Source organism: Leptinotarsa decemlineata, unplaced genomic scaffold (assembly GCF_025532065.1).
Source record: "Leptinotarsa decemlineata unplaced genomic scaffold, Ldec_3_MD MMD2_tig00026340_RagTag_RagTag, whole genome shotgun sequence".
NCBI classification, from domain to species: Eukaryota; Metazoa; Arthropoda; class Insecta; order Coleoptera; family Chrysomelidae; genus Leptinotarsa; species Leptinotarsa decemlineata.
In genome coordinates, this window is record NW_027412694.1 from 4,890,200 (window position 1) to 4,903,449 (window position 13,250).

The 13,250-nt window shown below is 34.6% G+C and overlaps 1 protein-coding gene across 1 annotated transcript in view; it reads right to left on the reverse strand.

Annotated features, from left to right (window-relative positions):
* LOC111505872 (uncharacterized) overlaps positions 1-13,250 on the reverse strand; it is a 135,458-nt gene that overhangs the window by 80,519 nt on the left and 41,689 nt on the right. Inside the window, exons 5-6 of the mRNA XM_074183399.1 lie at positions 6,221-7,969; positions 2,634-3,079 (exon numbers count right to left, since the gene is read on the reverse strand). Coding sequence (XP_074039500.1) covers positions 2,634-3,079; positions 6,221-7,969 — 2,195 coding nt within the window. The remainder of the gene's footprint in view (positions 1-2,633; positions 3,080-6,220; positions 7,970-13,250) is intronic.

The window sequence follows — 13,250 nt, forward strand, 5'->3', positions numbered from 1 at the left end:
ATAACACGGTTCTCCTCTCATTTTCCATGGGTCAAGAGCTCGGGATCGTCTACATGCAACGCGACCTCAAGCGCTGGTACCACGAGTGGGAGATCCGAGTGAACCCAGAAAAAACTCAGGCGATAACCATGGAAAGAACAATATTTTCTCCGGCTAGGAAAGTGAGGGTCTCTGGAAGGGAGATCAGTTGGCAAGCGCGGGTAAAGTACCTCGGCCTTCTGGAACCCGCACATTATATCCGTTAAAGCAAGGATCGAAGGCCGCATAGCTAGTCTGTATTCTCTGATCAACGGAAGATCAAAAATGAGCCTGAAAAACGAAATTATCATCTACAACACAATGTTCAAGCCTGTCATTATGTAACCTTCAGGCGTCTGGGGACAAGCGGCTCCGTCTAATATCTCCATTCGGGAGAGATTGTAAAACAAGATAATATGGATGGTTGTGAATGCTCCGTGGTTCGTGCGGAATGAAGCCATCCGCAGAGATTTGCAGCTGCCTTTCATTCGACAGTCCATTCAGTCGAGGAATCAGCGAGTTTTTGATTGCGCAGAAGCTCAGAAAATCCGTTAGTTAGCGAAGATATAGATTATGCTGTGGACAACCCTTCTCGATATAGAAGGCCCCGACACTCTGTCGACTGAGGTCCCCATATCCCCTGTTAACAGATGAACAATTTTTTCATTCATATCACCCCAGCCAAGTAGGGGTACACCGTGAAGGGCAGCACTGATGTCTGAAGACATTCTGTCGCCATCCCACCATCAGTCATAACCCATTTGTCCCTCTGATAAACGTCAGCTGAAAGGGTCAGGAAGCCAGGCTCCAACCTGACCTAAACCAAGACGACTTTCCATTGAATACAAGATCAATAAATTTTAGAAAAGGTCCGTCTCAATAGATCATAGATAGATGCTTCCCACATGTTGGTTCTCCGTTGTGAATTTTATGGAGGTTGCCAGGGTGCTGAAATGTTTCAGAAAAATATATTTTCCAGTCTCTTTATGGTTCCATATTATGAAAGTATTTTTCACCACCACTGTGTTAGAAATCACACGTTGAAAGGTAAGACCTCGTTAGTTCAACACTTCTGAGAGTTGTTGTTCGTATGGGGGCGACAGCTGATTAACGGAAAAACAGATTTTTAAAACAGATTTTAAACCATTGTCGAAGATCATTTCGATTGGATTGTGTAGCAATCATGTAAATGATATTCGATTCAATCCATAACAAATGTTTGAAGTACAAACTGAATAGGAAAAATTGTTTTTAAATGATTCAATGTTCATATAGAAGTAGTTGTTTTGAAAGGATTTTCTTTTTCATATTATTCAATGTTTATATGAAAGTAGTAATTCGAGTGGTCTTGAAGTTACTCCTTTACATGATCTACACAATAACATCTTTATGAAAAGTTTACTTGAAAATCAATTTTTTTTTTCTTTGGAAGATTCTCACATTTTTTGTATAGAGATGGAGAAGTAGGTAGCCATTTCCCTGCATATCCCTGCATTCTATACTAGAATGAATCATTTGTCTTCTTCAAGGGTGAACAAGCTGTTCACCGAAAGCAGAGAGCTGTTGGTTGATTTAGATTTCAACAAAACGAAAAAATACACATCTTTCTCCCGTTATGTCTAGAAAACAAGTTGTAATATCATTGATGGGAACGTCATTAGAAATTGTGATACAAAAATAACATCCTTTTAAGATGAATTGGAAAATATTTTGAACATATCCAAAGGCAGTTTTGCATGGTTGAAGTCAGGAGCAAAAAGTTATTTTGAATCATGAGTTACCCGCAGAATTGGTGAAATCAAAGAAAGAACTGCTGTACAGAATAGAGATGTGATTTTCTTCAGAGAATTACATAACGAATGGAGCTACCCAAGATTCTAAAGAAACAGGAACGTGAAACTTCATTTTCTGAAGCTCGATGTGGAGTATTGCGAACAGAATACAAATTATTTTGAGACACAAAGAGGGAATAATTGAATAATGAAATTGAATAATGAAGCTTTCGACAGTAACAGCTTTTATATTGAAATTTACTGAAAATTCTGGTAATAACAATTATAGAAAAAATAACTTAGTTCAACAAGAAATAGAGAGAGCTGAAATGATTTGGTGTAAAGAAGAACCAGACTATGCATTTAGAGAATAAATGAATATTCTAAATGAAATTACTTGAACTTCAAAAAACTGTAAAATATTTCATTCATCACCAGGTCATGAAAAGAATTTTAAATTGTGATGGGAGTTAGAATACCTTCCCACTTCAATAAAAAGGGCTAAGAGGTACACAGATTCAAAATATATTCGGGAGAGTGAAGTCGTCATATCGATGTATAACGAATAACTAGCTTTATCGAAATAACTAGCCAATTTAGTAAGAATTGTTAAAGTGATCCAAGAGGAGATTGAGAAGTTAGAGTGGTTGGCATTAAGGAAACAGGAACATACAGAAGACCACTGGTGAAAATTATTCTTCCTAAATCTACTAGAGAGGAGTAACGGCTAAGCCAAATGCCGTAACAGCAGAAAAAAATATTTTGATCATAACCATTATAACTATATTACAACTTTGGTCTGAGGATTCTTCCAGAATCGAAACGTAGTGGAATTTGGCTTACCCTATGTCCATCACACACCATCGTTTGTGATATACAAAAGTCTGCCGAGCAATGGAAATCTCCGTCATCACAGTCTGTTCCTTTTTTTTCTCTAGCATAATAAACATCATCAGGGTCTAGGGTGACGGATTCTCCATCTTCATAATCGAAAACATAATCCACCTCAGGTACACTTTTTGGAAAAGGTGGTGGCCATGCGCTTCTTTGGGTAGTTGATGAGTAGCCCAAGTTAGCTTGTTCTTTGGGGTCAAAAACATCAACATAATCTGTAAATTTGTTAAGGCTCTGATCAAGATACTGATTATTTGGTTTGATCGTTGATGATGGGTGGCTAGGTCTGCTCACAAATCCTATTTTACCAATATTAGTGTCGGTAATGGTGTTCTGCTCATATGTGTTCCCTCGATCAGAATTGTCTGGTTTTTCTGTAACTAATCTGATATTCCCTGAAAAAATAATACTATGAATTATTCATTCAATCCCTATGTGTGCATGTATGATTGTTTAATGGTAACTGTCATGCACAAAAATATAACCTCTTTTACTGAAAAACATGGATGAACTGGATTTTTGAAAGTTGTACCTATTTCACTTCAAAGTGGGCTTTTCTGAAATCATGTGGTCTCGTTTTTCTATCTGTTGGTCTCAACGGTGCGGTGCAGCCAAGTCCAAAGAAGGCCAACACCTGGTGGCCGAAAACAGGAAATCACACAAAGGCATGGAGTCACCAACATGAGCTAGGTGGATATCTGTAGTTTCACACTGAAAACTCAACATCAATGTTGATAACTCCGTGCATATTTGCTATTTTCGACAACCAGGGTTGCCCATCTTTGCAATTGGCTGCACCGCGCCAAGTTTGCAATTTTCGTGAGTTCTTATCTTTTTATTAAGACCAAATACACCCTTTAACATCTTATGGTACCTATATTCCGGACCCAGATGTCATTCAGCTGTCTACGTGGTCATGTTAGTTGTTTTCTGTGAGTAATGCTTGGGCTTCTAAATATTTAAAACATGTGCTTCTCTTAGTTGGCATAGTTGGCTTCTCAAGATGACAATATGCATTATATTAAGAAGAGTAGTGGTCCCAACACTGACCCATGCGAAACCCCGATATCCACGAAGTAGGTTTCAGAACATTAATTTTTTATTTGTACATAGACCTTTCTTTCGGTAAGCTATGACTTCTTTCCGTGAAGAATTTTTCCTCTCATTCCATTTCTTTAAGTTTATTTGGAATGAAACTTATTTGTAGGTTTACAAATGCACACCAGAGATCAAAGAAAATGGCAGTTGTCCAGTGAAGTACGTTCGTTTTTTATGAATGGGTATCACTCTACCCATTTTTAAGTGGGGCGGAAATACACCTGTGTCGAATATTTAGATACGAAAGGGGTTCAGCGATAGTTTCTTTTAGAGTTTTTAGTATTTTCACACACATTTTATCATTGCCAACGCTGTTTTTGTTTTCCAGTTTGGAAATGGTTGAAATCAATTTTTGACCACTAACATAGTAGAAATACAGAAATAGAAACTATTGCTGATATTTTTTGTAGGCAGTGTACTTTCTGTTGATTTACTTCGACCAAATTTTTTGTCTGGTTTTTGCTTCGTTATATTGGAGTTATGAGAAGCAAAAATCACTGCTATCTCTTTCACTTGATCAACATTTACGTCATCGATTTTCAAACTAATATTTGTTTTGCCTTTGCTCCTACCTATTTCATCATTGAAGATGTTTCACACGGTTTTTTGTTTGTTTTTGCGTCTTCTAATAATATCTGAATTGGACTCCAGTTTTTTCTGTGTACTGAATTGTTATAATCTATCAAATACACTCTTCAAGATCCTCAACATATTTCGGATCCGGGTGTCATGCAGGATAGCTGCCTCCGTGGTGGTCTTCTAACTATTCAAACCGCATATGTACAACTGGGTTCCGTAGATGATTCCGTGCATATTTGTTGTTTCTGTTTTGGGCAACCAGTTGTTGTCTATCTTCGCATTTGGCTGCACCATGACGATGAGCCCAATAGCCAGAACTATTTTACTATCGTTCGCCTCTTTTTCGAGTGTAATGTTCACAAGTTCTCCAATTTTTTATTTATATCAAATATACGAGATAGTTGTTCCTAAGAATGTTAGGTCTTCTAACTGGAACCAGCTGCAGATGTAAGTAGATGGACAAAGCGACTCCTAACGCAAAATTCCTCATGGCGCAAATTTTTTTGCAATTTTCATGACATCCGATCGGAACCTAACTCAAGGTAGGTGTATTTCATCAGTTCGGACATTGTCTAATATAATATAAATTGATCCCTGAAAAAAATGAAATTGTGGATACCAACAATCGAAACGTCGTGACGTAACTTGGTTTGGAATGTTTTAATTTTTAATTTTTATTTTTCATTTTCGTTAATATTTTTTTTAATTTTCAGCTTTTATTAGTATTTCAATTTTATATTTTCTGGTTGTAGCTTGTATGTTATTTCCTTGTAATTTCAGTTTTTTGTTTTAATAAAATTGTTATTTTTGGTTAATCTTTTTATTTTTTTCAAGGGATTTTAAATCAATTTATATTATATTAGACAATGGAAGTCCGAACTCATGAAATACACCACTAAATATTGTCAACCACCTTCAAATCAAGGTAGGTGTGTTTCGGAAAGACTTTAGTGAGTGTGAGAGAAAAATGTGTGACGTAATCGATGCAGAAAAGGATTGAATGAGTATCGGAGAGATTCAAAGAGCATGTGCCCCCTTGGGACTCCACCTCACCCCTAGGACCTTCACCCCTGAGCCTCCTTGTCACCTACCAGTAACGTGGTCCTAGTGGTCATCTGCAGCTGAGATAAATTCGATTAAAAATTTGTATTGGTGTGGCTTATGTTACTTCTTGCATATTTGTTGTTTTCTGTTTCAGGCAACCAAGTATTTTCCATCTTTGCACTTGGCTGCACCGTGTTAATGTAGTCAATAGCCAGAAAAACGTGTCCTTAGTTTATCACTTCTTTGTTCTTTGAGTGCAGAGAAAAGTTGATGCAGTCAAGTCGCCAAGATGAAAATGAAAAGATGAACACCCTTTCGACCATCTATAATTTGATACAATTTCGAGAATCTTCGACATGAATCACTCTATAGTTTCAGTTGTATCGCGCTTACGTTCTCGCACGCACTATATCATGTTCATCACAATATCACGTGATATTGTTGATGAAGTACTCATCCTGCTATTCCACAATCCCTCTTCAATAGAAAACCTCTTGCCAGGCCCTAATAAGGCACAACATGCTTTTATTTCCAAATACAAAATGAAAATGATATTCCACTTATTCATAAATATGAATGAAAGCTGTAAGGATTGCGTTATTTATCCATTATCTAATCAGTTGAGCAATGATGAAGGTCATGAGGTCAAATATGATGAAATAGAACTTTTAAGTTCTTTGTAAATAATGGAAGCTTCTCATACCAGAACTGAATTTCCAGAATTATTGATTATTGAAATGATAACTGAAAGTAGAACATTACTTTCAACTCAGTTAACAAAGTCTGAGAAAATAAATAGTTTTTCATGTACTCACCATTCGGACCAACTTCCTGTACATTTCCTTCGTATTCCGTATTCCAGTCCACTCCATAACTCGTATCACTCTCTATGTTAGGACTTTCCGAAATTTTGCAATCAACATTATATGGAAAGTCACAATTCCCAAGTGAAGGATTGAACAAAGTACCAGGCGCACAATCCTGAACAAAAGTTTGACCGTTGGCACAATTTAGAAATTTTTTGCAATCAAAGGGATGTTTGGTCAAACCTTGAAAACCATCTGGACATTTAGGTGTAGTACGTCTTGTCACTATCGTATGACCCCGTTGACAGTTATTGTCATTTATGTTGCAGATTGCATTATAATTTTGGGTACCAGAATGAACATTTGGTCTTGATTGGCCTTGATTTGGGTCAGTTCCTTGACCAGTGATTTTTATTTCTTGATTTCCAGAATCATGTCCACAATTTGGGGCAGAGAGATCACAATTAAACTGTACTGTACCTTTTACTGGTGGCCTAGGATTTTGAGATGTCAGACTATTGGGAGTTATTCGAGATTGCTCAATATTTTTCCCACAGAACTGAGTCCGGGGATCACAAAAAAATTGTTGATTTGTTTGAAAATTGTTTTGATACTGATTTGATGGATTATTCTGATCACAGGAATTACTTGGAGTGTTGCAATTCTGTTCACGACTACCAGTGCGAATAGTGCTTTGTTCTTGTGTTGTAGTACCACCAGAATCAATCTGAGTAGAACCGTATCCAGTATTTTCACCACAGTTTTGTAAGAAAGGATTACATTTCTGCCCAGTATCGTAGTTGCGTGTCGGAGTTATTCCTCTGAGTGAATCCTGCCTAGACGAATGATTTACAGTTTGAGCATCAGGTGAACTACGACTTGGGACTACACAATTCTGTTTCGATGGATCACAATTTTGAATGAAAAACTGATTTGTCGTTTGATCACTAGGTGAACCATAGCTTTGAGAATTAGAAGCAATTTGGTTTCGTCCACAGTTCTGAGTTGAAGGGTTACAATTCTGGAAAGAAGTGTGAATGGAATTCTGGTCAGTGAAGGTCCTCTGCCCTTGATGGCAATTCTGTGTGAAGGGATTACAAATTTGTACCGTTCTATAGATATTACTGATAGTTCGAGGGGTAGACGGAACTTGACCTTGTCTAACTGTTTGCTCACAATTTTTGTCAGATGGATCACAGTTTTGACCAGCACTGTGAGTGAAAACAGAGCTTTGTCCATATCCTTGATTAGAACCTTGAGTTTGTCTTGTGTTTTGTACACAATTTTTTGCTGAAGGATTGCAATTCCGATCAGTTACAATATTATAACCAATATTAGTATTGAGTCGATGTGAAGTTCCTGAACCGCCAGAATTAAGTTGTGACTGAGTGTTGAGTTTATTCTGACCTTGAATTTGGTCATGTCCCAAATTCTGAACTGACTGACCGTATACAGTACTTTGTCTTTGTTCAGTTTGTTGACCACAATTTTCATATTGAGGATTACAACCCCTTTGACCATGAGTGATGATGAAAGTCGTTCCCTGACCTGAACCCTGGTTTTGCCCATTGAAAGGAAAAAGTGGTGTACCGCTTTGCTGAAATGACGAGTTGCGGTTGAATCCATGTTGTTTATTGGGATCTTGGGTACCACTGTAGGAGGAATCAAACTGGTTCTGAGTTGAAATACCCTGGGTGCAGGTACTGCCAATATTAGGGCACCGACCACTATGTCCCTGGATTGTCTGGTGATATTGACCTATAAATATATTCAATGTATACAGTGTTACCGATAAAGTCCGCATCAAATGGGAAACTTTTTTATTTATCGTTTTTTGTGAAATTTGATTTTGGCAGTAGATTTTGCTTAAGAAATGATGTCAAATGGCGTCTACAAAATAGGTCACGTGATTTCCTTAACCTGTCAAAATTGACATTCAAAAAAAAAACATCGAAAAATGACATTATTCTTCAAAATATCCAAAAATATCAAAGGATAAAAACATTTTCTTTTGTAATTTTATACCGACACACCAAGTTTCAAACCCATAATAAGTATTTTATATTTTCACTATTTTTCCGCATTCCTGCTTTTTCTACTTATCAAAATTTAAGCACACCTGTACTAAATCATTTATTTTAACTGAACTCGTCACCGAATTTCTTTTTTTGTAATATAATAATATTTTAAGAGCCTCTTTGATGTTAAAAACAAATTTTGAAAAATAAAAGTTGTCAAACTTGATGCAGAGTTCATCTAATTTCAACGGGGCTTTCCAAACTATACAGTACTTGAGTTTTTTAATGAGAAAATGGCCTCACAATATGAATTAGAACAAAACGGAACATTAGGAAACAATATCTTAAAGTGTTTATTGTTTTTTTAACAAAAAATACAGTGGAATTTAATCTTAATCAAAAGGAACTGAAAATAAACATGTACCTATACCTAATAGCAAAAAAACACGAAAAAAAGACTCACGACATTAAATATACTACATTTCTGTATGTCTTCCATTGCGTTCTATGCAGATAATTGTCCTTCTTGATACATCTTTTATTGAGTTGCTGATACTCACAGGGTTTATGTTTAAAATAGAGTTTCTAATAACAGTTTCTAGGTGATTCACGTCACGAAAAGGTCTTTGTTTATAAACGATTTGTTTTAAGTAACCCCACAAAAAAAATCTAGTGGGGTTAAATCTGGCGACCTAGGCGGCCATATTTGCTCCATATTTCGCCCAATAACTTTGCCCCTAAACATTTCTAATAGTTTCTCTTTGACTTTTCTTGAACTATGAATAGGAGCCCCGTCACATTTATACCACAGACTGTGTTTTATTTCAACCGGCATATTGTCCACTATATCACTGATCTCAGTATTTAGAAATTGCAAATAATCCTGAGAAGTTAAATTGTGTCTAAAAAGAATGGTCCCGTTACCTGATTATTTAAAACACCGCACCACACATTTGTTTTAAATGAATATTGGTCCCGACATTCTATCACAAAATGAGGATTTTCCTGAGCCCACCACCTACAATTCTGGGAACTGACTACGCCGTTCGATGTGAAGGTAGCTTCGTCGGTCTATAGGATTTTGTAAGGAAATTTTCTGTTTAATTCTACTTCTCCTTGGTACCAGAAACAGAAATCTAGTCGAACATCGAAATCTCTTTCCTTTAAGGTATTTATAAATTTGGGTTTGTAGGGTTTGAATTTATTTTTATGTAAAATTGCTCTTACGCTTTCTCTTTTAACGCCAGTTCTATCTACAATATTGGTAATACTTGATTTTCCCTGTTCGATAACATCCAGGCAGACAGCCAACTGAACCTCATCATTATTGCGTGATGGATTATGACGTTTTTTAAAAGTATTTTCAACTGAACCAGTCAGTTTCAATTTTTTTAAAATCCTACTTAGAGTGGATTGCTGTACATGTCTACTAGGATGTCTTGCGTTAAAAATATCAGCCACTTGTCGATGCAATGTGTTTTCACCACAAATTAGCACAATTTCAATTTTTTCTTGTAAAGATAACATATTATTTTAATTTTCATACATTACATTGAACTAACGGGCATTAATTTATTCAGTGACAGTGACGATTTCTAAAACACATTATGTAGTTTCATATTTTTTCACAGCCTACCCAGTTTTTTTAAATTAGTGTTGTTAGCGGAGTAGGTAAATGTAAATACTATGAGTTTTTTTCTTTTATTGAATGGGCTTCAAGAATCACGAAATGATGTTTCCTAATGTTCCGTTTTGTTCTAATTCATATTGTGAGGCCATTTGCTCATTAAAAAGCTCAAGTACTGTATAGTTTTGAAAGTCCCGTTGAAACTAGATGAACTTTGCATTAAGTTTGACAACTTTTATTTTTCAAAATTTGTTTTTAACATCAAAGAGGCTCTTAAAATATTGTTATATTACAAAAAAAGAAATTCGGTGACGAGTTTAGTTAAAATAAATGATTTAGTACAGGTGTGCTTAAATTTTGATAAGTAGAAAAAGCAGGAGTGGGGAAAAATAGTGAAAATATAAAATACTTATTATGGGTTTGAAACTTGGTGTGTGGGTATAAAATTACAAAAGGAAATGTTTTTATCCTTTGATATTTTTGGATATTTCGAAGAATAATGTCATTTTTCAATGTTTCTTTTTCAAATGTCAATTTTGACAGGTTGAGGAAATCACGTGACCTATTTTGTAGACGCCATTTGACATCATTTCTTAAGCAAAATCTACTGCCAAAATCAAATTTCACGATAAATAAAAAAGTTTCCCATTTGATGCGGACTTTATCGGTGACACTGTATATATATATATATATATATATATATATATATATATATATATATATATATATATATATATATATATATATATATATATATATATTCCTCATCTTCTGGCACTCCTCAAAAGTTTGTGGAGTCCAGAAGATGACAGTACTACCAACTGTCGAAATCGCTCGCAGATAATTAATAGAAGATATAAAGCTTCAAATCCTTTTTATAGAATTCAATATTGAAATTTGTTTGTGATTTAAATTTAACCTAAAATGATGCGGCCAACTGCGACCCACTGACGTTCAGTGTTTGTCAAATTCAACTTTTTTTTTTAATAAAAAGTGCATTTCTAGATCAAATTTAACAAAAAGTTACTTGATAAAGTTGTGTCTACGGCAATTTCATATCCATATGCCAAATTTCATGAAACTAGGATAAAGTTAACGTTTTGCTTATTTTTGACAGATATCCCCTTTATTTTAAAAAACAAGTTCGGTTAATTGTCATCAATTCATGTATATATAACAAACTCATCATGGAGTTTAACTCTTCTGATACATTTTTACTTATACGGACATTTTTAGAGAGAAATTAAAAACTTGCTATAAAAATTTTAACATGACTGGTGCGAAGTTTCAATCACTTGGCTATTTTCTTAAACAAACCTTTGATTTCGAAAAAGCAGAGGCTACTAAAAAAAATGCAAATAATTTCGATGGAACTATTATTATTATTATGAATTTTAAACAACAATAATATTATAGAAAATACAAATGGGTACAAAAAATTACTAATTGATCTAAATGAGGTTGTCAAACACTTGAAGCCTACATTTCAGTATGTCGTCCTCTACGTTCAATACAAATTATGGACCTTCTACTGACATCTGTGACTGCATTTTCAAAAAATCGGGGATTTATATTTGCACATCACTCGCGAATGGTATTTTCCAGATGTTGTGTGTCAGTAAAAGGTCTACTTCGGTACAGTTTTTGTTTCAGGTAACCCCACAAGGAAAAGTCTAAAGGCGTCAAGTCGGGTGATGTAGGTGGCCAATAATGTTCCCGGTTACGTCCAATAACTTTGCCTCTGAACATTTGTTGGAGGGACTGTTTTACAGCAACCGTGTGATGTATCGGTGCGCCATCAAGCTGATACCATAGATCGCATTTGATATTTAAAGGCATATTATCTAAAACTTCACTAACCTTATCATTCAAAAGGTTGAGATAACCGACGGATGATAAATTTTCCCTGAAGAAAAATGGCCCAATTATTTGGTCGTTGGCTTGGCTTGTAAGGTCAACATTTATTCACAGTAGTATGTTGAACATTTTTTCCTGGATGCCGTTCATTAAAAATGTTAACTACTTGCCGGTATGGTGTATTCTCACCACATATTAAAAATATTTATATTCTTTCCTGAAGAGACAACATTATTGCAACAATAACTGTTAAAAATTTGACAAGTAAATCAACAACTTGACACTACCATAGCATGCATTTTGTTTGTCAAGACCTACTTAAAAATTTTATTCACCGTGATTGAGCATCCTTACCGCCCTAGTTAGTGTTTATTAATAATCAGAAAATACTGTTAATATTGAAATTGTAATGTAATAATGAGTTGTGTCTGTTTTTTCAAAATTGAAGGTTTGTTTGGTAATGTCTGGTTTTTTCAACCAAGTCTGGTTGGAAAAACCAGACATCATCAGAAGGTGGCAAATGAGACTTTGCCGAAACGTTGTGAAAATAATCCTTATGGGGATAAAATACACAGAACATGGAGCGAAACCCGAGAAAACAGCTCATCATACTTTATCCGTGAGAATCTTCGAGTTAACATATATCTATATATATATATTTTTCTCCTTTATCAAGAATATCTACAAAATAAAGATCATGTGAACATTATTCAGCAATAGATATGTTACAAAAACTCACCAAAGTTAGTATAAAATATAAAAAAAGGCATATAAATCCAAACATAAAACGAAAAGTCAAATGCAAAATTTGCATTGAAAATTTTGTTACAGCACCAGAGAAAATGTGATTATTATAATATTAACACATACAGTGAGATTTAAATGTAAGTGTAAGTGAAAAATTATTAGTAATATGATATTGAAATTATTTGTTCAATTTTATTCATCAAAAGTTTAAATATAATTGTAAATTTGACTTAAATTTTGTATTTCTGATTATTTGTTTAAATTATTATTATGTTTACTTAAGTGAACCATTTCTAGAAAAAGCTTTTTGAATTTATTATTTTCAATATATATATATATATATATATATATATATATATATATATATATATATATATATATATATATATATATATATATATATATATATATATATCCCTGATGATGGAAATAAAATTTTCCGACAGCTTGGACTAACTTAAAAGTGTACTCATTTACTTGCTGCAATACCCCACTATCCAATAGTTTATATATATATATATATATATATATATATATATATATATATATATATATATCTCAGTCACCTGCAGAAAAAAATTGAAAAAAAATATGTATATCATAGAAGACCACCAGCACTTTCATGTAGCAGAGCAAAATCCACCCCCTCGCGAGCAACCCCTGCGAAACCACCCCTAACTTTTGTTTTTCAAATGGCAACCCCATGTTGTTTGTCGTTTAACTGACAGCTCTTGTTATTTCTCAACCAACGATATATCATAATTGTTCGAGAAAATTGAATACGTTAGTG